Source organism: Diorhabda sublineata, chromosome 2 (assembly GCF_026230105.1).
Source record: "Diorhabda sublineata isolate icDioSubl1.1 chromosome 2, icDioSubl1.1, whole genome shotgun sequence".
Classification (NCBI taxonomy): Eukaryota; Metazoa; Arthropoda; class Insecta; order Coleoptera; family Chrysomelidae; genus Diorhabda; species Diorhabda sublineata.
Genome location: NC_079475.1, coordinates 36,040,115 through 36,056,780, shown reverse-complemented (window position 1 = coordinate 36,056,780; position 16,666 = coordinate 36,040,115). Strand labels below are relative to the sequence as shown.

At 32.8% G+C, this 16,666-nt stretch overlaps 2 protein-coding genes across 3 annotated transcripts in view; one reads left to right on the top strand and one right to left on the bottom strand.

Moving 5' to 3' along the window:
* Positions 1–81: 81 nt before the first annotated feature.
* Positions 82–3,190, bottom strand: LOC130453443 (intraflagellar transport protein 57 homolog). Its single transcript, XM_056793199.1, has 6 exons — positions 2,920–3,190; positions 2,704–2,866; positions 2,523–2,641; positions 2,252–2,468; positions 1,642–2,026; positions 82–349 (listed from the first exon to the last, which is right to left on the bottom strand). The coding sequence occupies exons 1-6, from the start codon at positions 3,069–3,071 to the stop codon at positions 189–191; spliced, it is 1,197 nt and encodes a 398-aa protein (XP_056649177.1). The 5' UTR covers positions 3,072–3,190; the 3' UTR covers positions 82–188.
* Positions 3,191–3,692: 502 nt separating this feature from the next.
* The window catches only part of LOC130453282 (apoptosis-resistant E3 ubiquitin protein ligase 1), a 55,601-nt gene continuing 42,627 nt past the window's right edge, over positions 3,693–16,666 (top strand). The window contains exon 1 of one of the 2 annotated variants that reach the window (XM_056792929.1): positions 3,693–3,990. In XM_056792929.1, the coding sequence (XP_056648907.1) occupies positions 3,813–3,990 (178 nt within the window). In that variant the 5' untranslated portion in view covers positions 3,693–3,812. Of the gene's footprint in view, positions 3,991–8,378; positions 8,597–16,666 lie in introns of those variants that run through there. The other variant, XM_056792930.1, reaches the window with a different exon arrangement.

The window sequence follows — 16,666 nt, the reverse complement described above, 5'->3', positions numbered from 1 at the left end:
ATATTGAATAATTTTACAAACCTTTGTTAGCTTTTGTATCAAACCCCTTGAAAATAAGAGTTAGGTCTTAAAAAACATGAATAACTTTTAATATTCTTTATTAAAACTTGTGAATTGAACAACAAATCATAACATATGTATATGTGAAGTTTTACATTGACTAGACTGTGATAAAAATTCCCTTTCAATTAAAAAACTGAAATGGATTGGCCAAATTCTGTTTCAATTTGTTTTTCTTCCCTTAATTTTGTCTGCAGAAGAATACATTCCAACACGCCAATTCTAACATCCATATCAACTATTTCTGCCTTTACTTTTGCTACCGATTTTTTTATATTGACTAACGGAGCTGAAACAAAACTTTTAATCAGACACAACAATTGATACATTTTTTTCAGTTGCATAAGCATCATACATACTTATGTAAGGTAAATAATCAGGTTAAGGCAAATGATATATAGTTATTATAATACAAATAAATATGAAAAATGCTACATGTGTTGAAACAACATAGTTTCGAGTAATACAACATGTGAAATACATAGATTAGTATTAATATGCAATGCAGAATCAATAACATAGACTGATATAAATAGTTAATGTTCAATCGTTGTAAATAGTCCGGATGAAACTCAACAAGCAAATGATTGTAAGATTATAATAAAATGAAGATAGATTTACTTCTACTTATAAGTTTTGATCACACTTGAAAACCACTCATAATTCTATAAATTGAAATGATAAACATTCAAGTTCACCATATTTAGTCTTAATAAATAAAATCTGAACTGAAAAAGGAAAAACTCAAGACGACATACAACAACAAGCCACTGATTCTAAATTAAAAACACTGGGTACCACATAATAAAGTTTCTAATGCTGTAATAATAAAAGACATTTGGTGACTCAGTGGATAGAACAATTAACTTTGGATCAATTCCTACCTGTGGAAATATTTTTTCATCATTAATTAATTATTTTTAGACTAAAGTGTGTCAATGAATTTATAATTCTGTTTGGATGATTTGATTTGATTAGCGGATTGGTATTTTATGTTTGTTGCTGTGATATTATGTTTAATTGAGTTAGTTATGACTTAAACTGAAGGTATCAAGTTCATCTTTTATTTGTTCTGTACATTTTTTTCTTCCTTTTTATATACTACTGAATTTAAATTTTTCAATAGAGACATAGGGTGAGGTCTCCACAATGTCACTGTTTGTTTCAAGGACTTCAAAACATAATCATCAGGGTTGAAATATTTTTTATAAATATGTGAATATTTTAATGGGGTATCGCTGTCACTGCAAGCCACTACACATAACTTTAAGACAGTTTTGTCTTTCATAATCGGCTTCTCAATATGCCTTTGATAACATCAAGGGGGACACGAAGACCCTTGGGTACCCACAATTCTACTATAAACAACTAGGAAAATAGTTATATTCAAATTCTTTGTATAATAACAAATTTTGATAAGTATATCTAGCAGTACACAAGCTAAATAATAACTATAATGACATAAAGTGATTAAACTGTAACATTTGAAAGGGGGCCCTTAAATAAACCAATTTTGATAACTAAACTTAACTAAAATAATTATTAAAAGAGGAAAAAATTGTATTAGTGATCTATACTTACTTCCATCTGTCATTGAACTGCCTCTCTCTTCCATTTGTCGTTTAACACTTTCCAATTTTTCTGTCAACTGATAGAGTTCCCTATTTCTTTCAGCAACTCCAGTACTAACGCTTTTGTAAGTGTCTTTCAACTTTGAAAGTTGGTCTTGTAAGCTACGATATTCCTCCAAAACACTTTCTAATTCTCTGTTGAAATACTTTTCTCTATTATTGATTTTATCTAAAGTTGTTGTAATTTCTTTGTGAAGTTTTTCTAGTTGTCCTTTGGCACTGCCAAAACCGTTATCTATAGTCGATTGGTGTTGTTTCATTTGTTCAAGATGTGAACGCCAATCTCTATTGTCATTTTTTATTGTTACTTTTAATAAAGGGAGGACCCTTTCAACCTAAAATGTTGATGTATTTAATTTAATCTCTGATGTTATTTAGCGTAATAATAATTATCATATAAAATATTTTCCAGGTTTTCCCTAGAACTCTATTTTTATTAATAATCTGATTAGATTACCTCTTCCTAATGTGAGAGTAATAAATCATTATTAAACTGTAGAGCCCAGTGGTATTTTACATAAATCGGGTTTATAAGAAATTTATTTGTAAAAAAGTCTTACCTCCAATTTCCAAGCTTCTTCATCAATATTAGATTTGAATTGTGTAGCTTGAACTTCTTTTTTTATAGGCTTAAGCTCATCTAAACGAAAAATATTTTCTTCATCAGAATCATCTGAATATGCTGCAATCATTTCTTCCTCAATTTTATCTAGATTTATTTCAGATTCATCATCTAGTATTTCTGTCTCTTCTTCCTTTTCTTCAGGTAGTTTTGGTCTAAAACAGTATACAAATCACTTATAAACAATTTTATTTATAATATGTACTCACTTTTTCAATATAATATTGTTTTTTGTAAGAGCTATATTTGCTAGATAATCAAGAATTGCAACAACGTATTCTCCTACACCTTGTTTAATTTTGTTGGGAGAAAAATCTACGACCATTCCCTGAAAATGAAAATATATTGGATTTAATAGAAAACAGATAATACAGAAGTGTTTTTTTTTACATTTTCTTTGACTTCATTTAATATTCTATCCACAGTTTCATTGGGATCATCAAATTCTTGTGGTTGTTCAAAGGGTCTTCCATTTTTTCTAATCAACCAAGCAGCTAGAATCGAAAAAAGGTAAAATTGTTCCCCTGGGTTTTTAGTCACAGCAAAATAGAATCTAAAATTTAACATTTATTAAAAATTAGAGTTTGATATACTCTAGAATCTGACTTGTGTATTGGTTTAATTTTAAGGCCACTTAAAAATTCAGACTCGTAGTTTAATAATTTTAGTTTGTCCAGTAAATCTTCCATCCGTGCATATGTGGAATAAAGGGGTTCCTGTTCTTTTTCAGATAAAATTCTTTGTTCATTTCGCATCATGTTGTATTAAATTTTAATTTAATAATATAATTTCACATCCCTGTGTTTGTTTTGATTGTATTGTTTGTCGCAACTGTCATTATCAGTATTTTTTCATTAAGTTAATATTAAAGATAGAGGGAGGGCTTAAGTGGCTGACAGAGAAAGAAAGAGCATCGGTATACCTTTAGACGTTCGGAACGCTTTTAATTTGTGCTAAGTAGCGATAGCGGAAGTGAACAAAGACTGAGAACCAAAAATTTGTTAATAATCAACTGTGTTCTGTGGTCAAACTTTAAGTTGTGGCATTTCTTAGAAGAAAAATGATTGAATTAGGTCATGAGGATGAGGAAAATGAATTGGAGCTTCATGAATTATTCCCATAATTTCGTTTTGAATTATAATTCCCGTTTTTATATTACCACATAAGGTAATTCGTGTTAAGTTTATTCAAAATGATTTTGTTTAAATAAACTAAACATAAAACAACAAATATAGCCTATGTGAAAAATATACTTGTCAAAAACTAACAATTTTTTTTATTCAAAAGCACGATGTCAATTAATATTTTTTTAAAACGTTCCCACCTCTAACATTGGAACGGAGAAAATATATCTGTTAAACCGTTCGCCGATAGATGTCACTTTTGTAAAACGTCAATGGTAAAAACATAAACCAATTAGAGCATGGTGTACCTATGTATTCTTGTAATATCCAAAATTAAAATATAAATAACAATGTGAATTAACTCTATAGAGTGTTATGAGTCGTTGTGCCAAAACTGTCGTAATAGTTTTATTTATTTTTGTTTGTTTTACATACGCGTTATCTTTGTTTTTAAGAATCGGTAATAACTATTTTGCTTCGGGTGCCTCCGAAGTTGAAATTTGGCTTCAACAAAATCACCTACAAAAGTATAGTGATTTATTTAAGCAAAAAGGTAAGTTCAACAATCATATACATATAATTGTCTAATTTAGCATATATAATTTATGGACATTGTTGTTTTGAATTATTTGCCTCCCAAGGGAACAATAGAATTATATCATTGAATATCAATTTTTAAATTATTCTATGACAGAAAAATATTTTATTGTCTCACTACTGTATAAGTATATTATATATTATTATTTCTCTACTCCTTATATTCTTTATTGATATATTTCTTGAGAAACGCATTGAAATTCTATTTTTCATCTCAATAACAAATTTTCTTAGATATGTCTGATTAATTCACTTCATACACTGTTATGATATTGCTGATTCATTTAATGAAGTTATTGAATTCTGTATGTGAATGTGGTCATTACATAGATGTAATCTCAAAGGTTTAAGAAATTTATAATAAAGCACCAAATATTGCAAAAAGATACATTTTAAGCAAATGTTAAAGGTTCATATATTGTTTGATAATACTGTCTTAAATTGAAAATAATGTTAGCGACAATCTTGGATACTTATTCAAGAAATATGACATTTTAAATAATAAAGTTTTGTACATTAACCTGGGTTAAAAGTAATTGTTATATTTTTTTCACATAGAAAAACATTATTTAGGTAAGACAAGTTTTTATTTATAGCTCTAATAAATATATGCAAGTAAAGAAATTCTAACAACTGGATGACTTCTACTCCATTGAAAACAAAATTTTTTTGTGAGATGTATAATAATGTATTGAGGTATAGAACTTTGGAATTGAAAAAATAAGCTTTACAATAAATAGTTTAGTCAGTTATTTGTTGTAAATTGGAAATATATCATCATACTCTCACTGTGACAACACTGAAGCATTACAAATATAGAGAGATATCAATTGGCTCAGTCATAACTTCAGACCCTTTGACAAAATTTTACTCCAACACAATTTAATTAATTGAATGTAAAGAATTATGTTGCTTACAACAATTGTTCTTCATATTTTACATTTTCCGGTGTTTTCAGAGTTGATCACTGTTGTACATATTTTTTCCACTGCTTTTTTCCATTTTTATTAATACCTCTAATGTTTTTTCCCTTTTTGTCATAATTTCCTTTATCTGGTCTAGTTATTTCTTTCATTGTCTTCCTTTTAATTTTTAATTGTGTCTACATCCCTTATTATTTTCTCATTAATCTATCTGTCTTATGATATTTCCATATAAATTTAGCTAGTTTTTGTTGTGCAAGTGTTGCGTTTCTATTACGTTAATTTTGTTTTATCAAACAGATTAATCTTCTGATGAGAGTGAATGTTGAAATAATTAATTTGTATATACTTATTTAATTTATGAATTATGAAATATTTGATTTTGGTTATCAACATCGACCCACCTCTTATACTAAGGTAATTATAAACCATTAACTTACAATATCTTCAGTTAACTTTATAAAATTTGCGCCATCAACTATTTTTCATATTCATATTTCTGAAAGTATCACATTTTAAAGAAAGAAATCAAAACTTTGTCCTTTTGGCGGCATTTTTATTGCTTAAAAGTTATAATTCTAGGGAGAAATCTAGCTTAACATTTAACCAACTATTAATCAAATCAGCTGATTGATTAAAGTACTTTTGTGAAACTAATTTTATCCCCTTCTGCTGTAAATCTAACCTTATTGTTGGTTCGTGTTTTTTATGACTGGAATTTATTCGGTTTACTCAGTTACATAGAAGGTTAGTGACATCATAATGTATAGCAGGAGCCTTGTGTAATGTCAAACGTGTAATATTCATTGTATTAAATATATTAACTTCCATGCAATTTCTTGTACAATGACGTTGAGCGACCTTTACAAAATTACAAGGTTTGCGCAAGCATCGCGTTACCACGTGATAAGTTTTGGAAGAACTGCGAAATAATCCGAAGACAAAATAATTGTACATGAATATAAATCCGATTCAATATGAAATAACTGACATATTTTGAGTTCATTATATATTAATTATTTTTACGTATACAGAGCTAAATGCGTGGTTGTCAAATTTATCTCTTTGATTGCTGCATCCTATGTGAAATTACTCTTTTTTATGAAATAAGAAATACAGAGGGGATCATAATATATTTCCTCATAAATCACATTAAATATATTTTAAACGTTTAATGTGACTAGGCTAACACTCGAAGATGTATAGGTAAACGTGCCAAATGTAGGGTTTTCCGCGCAACTCACCCTGTGCGTGGTGTAGTATCCCGGGAAACGAACAAAGCTTTTCCACTGCAGCAACGGTTAGTATCCCGATACCGTCCTATATTGGAGCATGTTACCATTAGAAAGAAGTTTTTCAAAATTTTTCCGCGATTCCTCTCTTCTATATAGTTTTTGTTTTCGATCATTTTGAAATCTCACTTCTGAATTCCCTCATCATTAATCGTACTGGGTGAGTCATTAGATACGATTAAATAATAGTCAAATAATAAAAAAAAGAGTTTACAAAAATGTTTCAAACAATGAGTTACTGTTATATCAATTTTACAAAAATTTTATCGTGTCAGCTTGTAATAGACTTTAATCAATTAAATAATAATTTTTCGAATTTTTTGGGAACTATTTTTCAAAAATAGAAGAAAAAAATTGACACGCTTGATTTTTCTATTTAAATGTTCATATTCCCTTGTTTTTTGTTTTATTATATAGGGTGAAATGATTAATGATTTTAATATTTAATAATAGTTTGATTAATGGGGATAAACTAAAATTACTTTTAATTAATTCAATCATTTTATAGTTTGTAAAAAGAGTTGAGAATTAATTTTGGTTTATGGGGATAAATTGAAATTATTATTGATTAATTCAATCATTAATCATTTCATAGTTTGCATTCAGGGGGGTAAATTAATTTTGGTTTATGGGGATAAATTGAAATTATTATTGATTAATTCAATCATTAATCATTTCATAGTTTGCATTCAGGGGGGTAAATTAATTTTGGTTTATGGGGATAAATTGAAATTATTATTGATTAATTCAATCATTATTACAACTAGTAAAAAAAAGATAAATATAATGAACTCTTGCATCCACCCAAGGCCCATGGTCGTCGCTACCGATTGCTCGAGGTCATGTTACGTTATACAGAGTCTTTTAAGAAGTATGGACACTTTTATGTGAAAATAGTGAATGAAGAACGTAGCGTACTATACGATACAGAAAATACTCATTTTACTTAACATGATGTAACATTTCCTCAACTGATTAACTTGTAATTATTATATCTTGTATACAGAGGTCGGTATAAGTCAAGCAACAAATTTGTATTAATAAATTACAAAAGGGATTTGCAAAAGGTTTACTGTAAGTATTCAAATTGATGCCCATTTTGATCAATGCATTTACGGCACCGTTTCTGAACAGAGAGGCAGGTCCTGTGAAGCTGTCCGCAAAGAGTTTGAATTCTTCTTCAATTGCAGTTAGGAGGTCGGATGGTTCTCTTGTAAAAACGAGGCCCATGAGAACGCCCCACAGGAAGAAATCACAGAGAATCCTTGTCTGTCGCGCACATAACGCGTAATGGGGCATGGAATGACTGTTTTTTGCGAGTGTTGGATCGTTGTTCATTTGCCCACGCAAATCTTCGAGCATTTCTAAATAACTTTGGCCCGTCAAGTCACCCTCAAAAAAGTACGGGCTCACGAGACCTCCCGCATGGATATCTGCCCACACACACATCCCATGTCGATTTTTCGAGAGCGTTGCCTGACTTTTGCCGACTTCTGTATATAGGGTGGACGGAAATATGAACCTTTCATTGACCTTGTTACCCCTTTTGTTCCTCTCAGAGTCAATCATATAAGTTTTCTAGAGTCTCTATAGCTGTTTGACATTCCATTTCTTTCAGACTATACATGCGTTAGTTAATCATGGTTTGAGGATGATCTCGAATTTCTAAATCATCATTTATTCGCTACATTACTCTAACATTAATGTGTAATAATGATTTTTCTTGCTAATGTAAAATAATAACAAAAAAACATTAATGTCATTGTAGGAGATGTTCGAAATGCTCGTCTGAATCGTCTTGGCAACTTTCTAATCTGGTGTAAAAACGTTGCACATTTGAAAATGGCTGCCGTGGGGAAAACAAATGCTTTTGTCGTAAGTTTCTGTGTGGTTTGTGAAGTTATTTGTTGTATTGTAAAAAGGTTACTTACAGAATGACTAAATAAACTGGAATATCTATGGAGTCCTCTTAACACCATAAAACAAAAAAACAACAAAACAATATAACCTAACACGGCAGATACAATCGGTTGTTTACCCCACGACCGCCATTTTGATGTAGATCAACTGTTTCTATTTCAAGCGGCCTTAATACATTGTTTGAAACTGTTTTTGTTTCTTCAAATAATTAATGTATAGTCGGATCAAATGACTTACTTCGCATATACGAATTTTAGTTTTAACTTTCTTTTGATCTTATGACCTATTTTTGCATTTGATTTGCTTAAATTGTGGTTGGCGCTTTTGCTCTACGAATTTTGGAGACGAGTCATGTCACTTTGGGCAGAAGAAAGTGAAATATGTTCAATCGGCATGACGATGCAGCCGTCCTCAAGTGCCTCTTCTGGTAAGCATTTTTTTTGTAATATATATAACGAAAGTTAGCGGTATTTTAAATAACAAATTATTTATTTAAATAACGGCGTAGAAACTAACCACCATCTGATTGATATAGATACATGAATTCTTATCGATCAAAAAGGTAAATGCGATAGAGAAATAAGTGATCAATTGAAAAGTATTAGAAAAGTTAAAATAATCGATAGCAAAAGACTACAAAGAAGTCTGATTGGATGGTAGAAGGTCTGCCATTACACTGTTAATTCTTCTGGGGTCACGCGTGGAGTGTAGTTAAAGTTTATTCGTTTTGTGTACGAGAGTTTTACCAAAAATAAGGTTCCTATATGTTTTACAAGTAGAAAACGTTGTTTATAGATATGAATTTATATAGAAATGAAAAATTCACACTGTTTTCTATTTTTTTACATAATCTTCCGCCAATCCGTTGAGGAAGCGTGTGACCTCTGCTCGGATTTCATTGTTGCTTTTGAAGCGTTTACCACCTCAGCGTTTATTTATCTTGTGGAAAAAGTGATAATGCTGGGGTTTAAACTCGGGATTTATGGGGGATGGGGAGAACAACCCAAATTTTTTCTTCTCCCGTGTTTAATAAACGACATGGGGTCGAGCTCGCAGGAGTTGAGTCAATTTTTCACAGAATCTGTCTGAGCTTTGACTCAGATTGGATGAAATCGATGAGGAATACGTTCTTTCGATACCAAAACACAATCGCCCTAACCTTTCCTGCCAAATGCGTTTGTTTGAATTTCTTTTACGGCGATAAACCAGAGTGTTCATCTCCTGTAACAATAAAGTCAAACAATTTCTCCTTGTTGCCTACCACCACACATTATTGAAGAAAATTGAGAGCACATGTCAAGGCGTTGCTCCTTTTGTCCATCAGTCAGCATTCGGGGGATCCAACGAGCACTCACCTTCTGATAACACAACGTTTTTGTTAAAGTTATTTCGATTTTGCCATGGGAAGCTTCATAAATGCATTCAACAAGTTCACGGACAGTGGACCTTTGATCTTTGATGAGATCATTCTTGATCTTCTAAACAATCGCATCCGAAACCGGCGCTTCCATTGCCCTACACCATTTGCGGACGTGCTGAACGCACATGCACTTTTCACCAAAAACCTCAACCAGTTGCCGATAAATCTTCACGGACAGTAACTTTCTTACGTGTAGAAACCAGATTACTTCCATCTCTGACGGCTGCTAAGCTTAGTCATGGACGGGCAGGCTTGAAAGTGGGGGAACCACTGCGCATGACAGTGTTGATTTAGTCTAATACCGTCACTCGAGGCTGTAGCTCATTGGAAATATTACTTTTAGTACAACCTTCGTATTTTTTACTGCCTATTGTAAAACATATTTCTTATTTTTCTCAATTTCAAAACAAAGAATGTAAAAAAATCTGATTAAACTGAATAAAACCATGTTATACGTCACTGAAAAAGAATCTAAGGCATTTTTCAAATCAACGCTTTAAACTTATTCAATGTAGACACAAGTGCCGATTTCGAACAATTTGAAGACTCTCTCTATTTATTTCGAGGCGTTGAAGAATTTTCTTTCAGTTCGTTTTCCACTCTCTTTCCCCAGCGAGCATAATAAGAGTTAATTTTTTTCTCGGAGTCGTAGACATTAAGCAGTATTGTTCGAAATATGCGCCTTTCTGTAGGAAAATCTTTTTTTTGTGGATAAATTAATAAAACAAAATACTAATCTCGCCTTCAGCTTTATAATTATCGTTTTTGTCTGTTTGATTAAATGTTGCTCCCCCATTTCATAACTGAGATGAACTACCTCTTACACCCTTCATGTAGGTTGAGTTTAGAAAATATATACTAAAAGAGAATATAGCGGTTTGAAAGACAAGTGAACCATCACAAGTATACAAAGGGCTGTATAAATATTATGTCATGGCGAGCTTTCTATGACATTTTAAAACTAATTTTGCGTTTTGTAACCAATGGGTTTGAGACGTTATTTCTATGACGGGTATGCACGAATGATTTTTGCTGCAAATTATGCATAGAGTAGTATTCTTTTCTTTCTCCATTTTCATATTGAGCTCGAAATGGTTCTCTATGTTAAAATGGACGGTAGTGTTACTTGGTGCGTTTCTTATTGAGGTTCGATTCCTATTTAGACTCGTCCGAATTAATTTTGCATCACCGTTACCACTGAGTACGTCTTCTTTTCCTTTATTTTCCATTTATCTAACTTGCTCAATATGGTAATATCGAAATTTGGGACTCGATGTCACGAGTTATCATTTTTTACTAGTTTTTATAATAATGACATTAATTTTCTCATCAGTAATTTTATTTTTATGACAAGAATTATTTTCAGTTTTTAGGTTCATTATTGTTTTAAGCGCTTTTTCTTTGTATTTAAAACTAAGAATTTTTTACTCTTTGATATAACTAACTTTAAATGTATAGTTTCAAAACTGTATTTTATTCTTTGCCACTTTGTTCAATTTGCGATTTGGAAACCGTTCTTAATATGTAAAGATGTGTTAACGGTTGCATCTCGATTTTTTAATTTTAGGACTGCACGCTTACGTACTTCATCCACTAGCTTTATTTTTCTTACTGTCATGCAAACGATAAAAGAAGAAATTTATGAATCCTGTCGAATCTAATGAGGATAATCAGATATTTTGATCGAATTATTTCATTTTTTAATTTAAGAATTTTGGACATCTGAATTCAAACATGGCTGTATCAGCTTGACGAGCGTTCGGGACAGCCAAAAACTGGTACAACCAGCGAAATCATCGCGTTTGCTCAATTTGGACCAAAAGCACCTTCGAATGAACATTTACCAATGACTCAAATATTTGAGTCGATTCCTAACTATAGATAAATCCTGGATCCACTACAATACTTCCGAAACAAAAATAAAACAAGATAGTGGATTGCAAAGGGCAAGTCTTGGGTTTGTGTTGATCGACTATACTCAAAAAGTTGCAACAATAAATTGCAGAAATTGCAAAAAAGCATTTGACGAAAAGATGTTGAAGGTTAACAGCAGCTATTGTTTAGAAAGGTTAAAAATATTAGAGCGTCTCTGGACTAAATGTATAAGCTAAAGGGAAACTATGTTGAAAAATAAAAATGATTATGGAAAAAATGCCTTGTGTTTGGGGAATCGGGTTCAGCCACAAGCAAACATATGAACTTAACAGAAGAAACGGAAACTATTTAATCGCAACTATTGAAGATTACACTGACTGACTTTTTTTAACTGAATAATTTTTATATATTTGCTTGTGGCTGAACCCGATTCCCCAAACATCTGGCATCCCTGGTGGGGAATTATAGGTCTCTTAACAGGGGCAACACGAACTTTCGCTCCCACCATTATCATAGATACCGTGTTATCTGTTTCAACTCGCAAAAATGAGACGGTGGCATAAGCGACCTGACTTGCGTCACAAAATGTGTGTAGAGACACATTACCAACGGTCAATTTCAACCATCGTGGGACTTCGATTTGATTCAAGGCATCAGCTTGACTCATCCACTTACGGAACGTTGCCTGGCTTTGCTCATTAAAAGGGGTATCCCAGTTCCCAGCCTCACCCCAACTTTCTTGAACTAACAATCTCGGTATCAAAATGGCGGGTGCACATACACCGAGCGGGTCGAAAATACGGTGTGCTGCTGACATCACTGTTTGTCGCGTGATGGCATCACTTTCCAAAGGCTTGGGAGGGTTTAACCTGAGAATATCCTCCTTTTTATCCCACAGAAGTCCAAGAACGGGGAAACTGGAGTTTGGAACTATGGAACGTTTGTGCGCGGAACGAGCGCAACTTAGAAGATTCTTCACGATTGCCGCGAATGGTTGTGAAGAAACCTTTGGAAAACCTGAGGCAACCGTCGAGGAGGTAACTGTTGCTTTTATTAAGCTTACCGACAAGGCTGATAGGCTTTTTCTTCTGGATGATAAAGTAAAAGAAATTATGTTCGAGTCATTGGATCAGGTCAAAGAAGAAGATTTAGGTAAGGAGTTTGAAACTGTGGAGAAGTACAGGGACACCTGGCTAACTTTGAGTGCTAGAAAGAATGAGTTACTGGAAAAAGTCAAGGCCAACACAGCGTGTCCTACCGAAGTTTCTGCTGCTGCTCCTAGTAGTAACCTCATGTCTTGTCAAAATTTGATATAAAAAATTATTTTAGTTAAAAAGTCAGTCAGTGTAATCTTCAAATAGTTGCGATTAAATAGTTTCCGTTTCTTCTGTTAAGTTCGTATGTTTGCTTGTGGCTGAACCCGATTCCCCAAACACCTTGTTTCTTTGTCACAAATTTTTTCAGTCATCCCTCGTATGCAGAAAAACGTTAACAAAAAAATTATTTTACGAAGTCTCGAGTAACAGAATAAAAAAAATAGTTGACAATCATTCATCGAATTTCAATTTCAAATACAAACAAGATACTCGTCACGAGAAGTTAGGTTAAAACTTTTCGGTGCAATCGATGAAAACATTTTAAGAATATTATTTTTAGATCTGCTTATAAGGGGTATACCACTATTAGCACTATTAGTACATATAGATAGAAACCTACTAGTAAAGTCAATCTATCAGTGATGACAGTTCCAAGAATGATTCGACCTTAAATACTGAAAAAGTGAATGTACTCAGCGAGAGGCCCCGCAGTGGGCGAAAATACCAAAAAGTTGGCCGAAATTAGAAAAATCGGATAATCTTATTGAAAATTGGTAACAGGGGGTTTTTATGGTCGCTAATTACGAATTAGACAATCGTTTTTCGAAAAACAAAATAGCGGATCCAATATGGCGACCAAATAAAGACGAAATTGATTGTTAGTAGTGGAAATTAGTTATTAAAAGTATGCCAGCAAACAAATGAAATATCAAATATAAATTTTATTCCGAATTATGTTTACAAAAGAGAAAATAAACTAAACTTAAGCTTACAACATTAGGACTCGCCATCACACTCTTCATCGCTGGCTTACCAATAATCCGTTTCATTCTTAAGCCGGTACCATACGATGCGCCCAATGCTTTTACGTTAGACGCTGGAATGGTGGGCCGCATCGTGTGGACATAGTGGGTATGTCATTCGACGAAGGCTTTGTGGTACAACTACATAGTTTTTGTCGTTTTGTGCGTGATTGAGTGTTTTGTATGAAAAATCAAAGCTTCAAGTTCTCGCACACACTATAAATTTTTCAGATTTGCTTCAAACGCTGCGTCCAGCCTTCGTTCAATGTTCAGTTAACATTAGAAGGTGGTGCAAACATTGTAGCACTGCGTCATCCAGTCATACTTCCAATGTACAGCCATACGTTGGAACGCGAATGATGGCACAAACTTTAGGCACATCGTATAGTACAGGCTTCACTGTCTATATATCCATCGATCACAGATTGTAAGTTACGTAAAGTTTTTGTTTACCATATCGGAGAATCCGATATGACCGACGCAGTTTTTTAAAAATGTAAGTTTCGAAGATGACTTCTACTTCAGCCTTTATATGTATTTGTATTAAAGAAAACAGAAACTTCTGAGTCATCGCCACTGCTTTTGCAGGACTCGTGAGAATAGTCAATTCAAAATACATTACTTTGTTAATAACAAAAGACTTTTGCTTATTTGTTTAATGCAGTGGAATTTCTTTTTAAATATGTGTTGAAATAACTCCATAAATCGAACTTAACCTGCCGCTATTTTTGATAACGTAGCGCAAAAAGTAGCATTACACTCAAAGTTGCAAAAGTTTTCAAAAAAGTTACAGATTCATAGAACATCATAACAACAAAACTATAATAACCGCTAAACAAAAAAATATCACAAACACACAAAAATCCAGTAAATACGTTCACATCCAACCTAATCTTAATGGACAAGAAAATATTCTGATTCCAGTGTGACATCACTTACCAATCGTGGCGCTAGTGTAGTGAAAGTGTCATTCTGTCATTGTCAAAGTAAATGAACTTTTTTTTCAACGTCTCGTACGCTTTGCTGATGTATGTTCCAAATGGGAAGAATTTCCTTTCCATTTCCTGGAAAGTGATTTTACAAATACCAATGGAAAACATTTAAAGTATAAAACTATCCCATGTATTCCTACCTTCATTGTCCACTTCCATTTATGAAGATCACAGTTGCGTCAAAGTTCATGACTGTGAATCTAGGAATCTGCGAAATCAGAACCGAACAGAATACAGTCGATATCCTGTGTTGTAAATTTAAATGAACCTCGAAAATACATTAGTTCAACCACGTATAATCGACGACACTGGCATAGAAAATCCGCCATTTCTTCTTATGGTATGTTCTGTGATCTAGCATACCAGCGTATGTGTATCGTGGTAATGTATTGTTTGTTGCCTAAATTGTGGGCTGCGAAATGATTTCTTATACCTCAAATGGAACGTACTAGTACTTCGATGATAAGTGGCGAAAGTTTAACAACGTGCACAACCTCTTAACCTCAAAATATTATTTTCTCTGTATTAGTCCACAGTCGTACGACAATGATAAAAATTTAATTTTCTTTACTGATGTTTTTTAAAAATATTCATATGACGTTATGTATTTATAGTCGTTGCCGTTGCTGTTTTATAGATCGATCGTTAGTTTTGTTGTATTACAATTAATCAACTAGTTTGTTGTCTGCCACAAGAGATTACAAACAATGAACAAAATATGGTACTAGAATGTCATTTTATTCAAATAATTAAATTGGCGGTTCAGTATTTACAATTAAATAAAGTAACTAATTCAAATTGATATTTTCTATCATATTTATGTTGTTTTTATGTCTTTTTTAATGATGACGTGGTTCTGAAAACAACCCCAGCGTTAAACGGGGCTTATCTGTATACAATTATGTCTTCGTTCAATCGATAAGTCACGTAAAGTTGGTTGTTTGAAATATTATTCTGAGAACGGTCCATGATACTGTGATTAATCATTTTCTTCGTTCTAATGGTGTTGAAATTTGAGAATGGCAGCTCCTCGAATTCCACAGGGATAAAACGAAGACCATTTATCAAAAACGGTGGCTATGACACGTCAACATACACTTTGAACTTAGTAATCAAAGTTCGTATCGACTGTATTATGTTATAGCTTAGTTCTATCTCCATTCATCATTGTTTCAATCTTAAAAAAAAAAAAATTTTTTTTCATGTATCCAGATCTACACCCACCGGATAGGAATCTGTTCAATTGTGTATCTTCTGCAGCAAAATACCTTCATTGCATGCACGCAACAACGTTATTGCTTGAAATTTTCAAATAAAATCAGTTAAATGACGTTAATTCTAAGACTGACTCTGACAAACAGTAAATGCAAAAAATGATGGCGACAGATGTTCTTACTAGGTAACTTCAAGTTAGGTGTCGCTTCTGCTCATTTTGGACGACAAGTGCATTCGAATGAACATTTACCATCTTTAAAAAGATAATATTATAGCAGGAAAGTATTAAGCATCGTTACTTCATTAGGTAAAAGGATAAATTACAAAAAGCGACCGCATTTGAAGAAAAAAAAGAAGCCTTTCTACATCCGGCGAAACTTTCTCCAAACAACTGTTAGATATTGGCGATGGGAAAGCTGCTGTTCATGAAAATAATGGATAACGCATAATACTCTCATCGATAACATATATCCCGATGTACACACGCAATATGAAAATCATAAGTGGCTGTCAGAAAGAACGATTTGGGCAGCAAATACGTAGACTGCCACGATTCCTACAGATCTGCCAATAGAATCCAAACGCACTCAATTCCCAATTAGATTGGCATTCGCTATGACGATCAATAAGGCACAAGGCCAGACATTGTCTGTATGTGGCTTTGGAAACACCATGCTTTTCCCACGGACAACTATATGTGGCATGCTCTCGCTTGGGAAAACCATCCAGTTTATTTTTGTTGGCTAAACCAAGAAAATTGTACATTCTATTGCGCTGAGAGATGAATCTTTATTTTTTTTTAACTTCCATTATCTACAAGCTTTAGATTACAAGTACACAGCTACATACTTATAGTAAGATAGTTATTTGTATTGA

Bases quoted from the DNA above. Each gene is read 5' to 3' on its own strand.
- LOC130453443 (XM_056793199.1), bottom strand. From the start codon at position 3,071: ATGATGCGAAATGAACAAAGAATTTTATCTGAAAAAGAACAGGAACCC. The intron at 2,642-2,703 runs GTAAAAAAAAAC...TTTCATTTTCAG, and splicing joins TAAATGAAGTCAAAGAAAAT to GGAATGGTCGTAGATTTTTC. The intron at 350-1,641 runs GTAAGTATAGAT...GTTTTGTTTCAG, and splicing joins CAGTTCAATGACAGATGGAA to CTCCGTTAGTCAATATAAAA.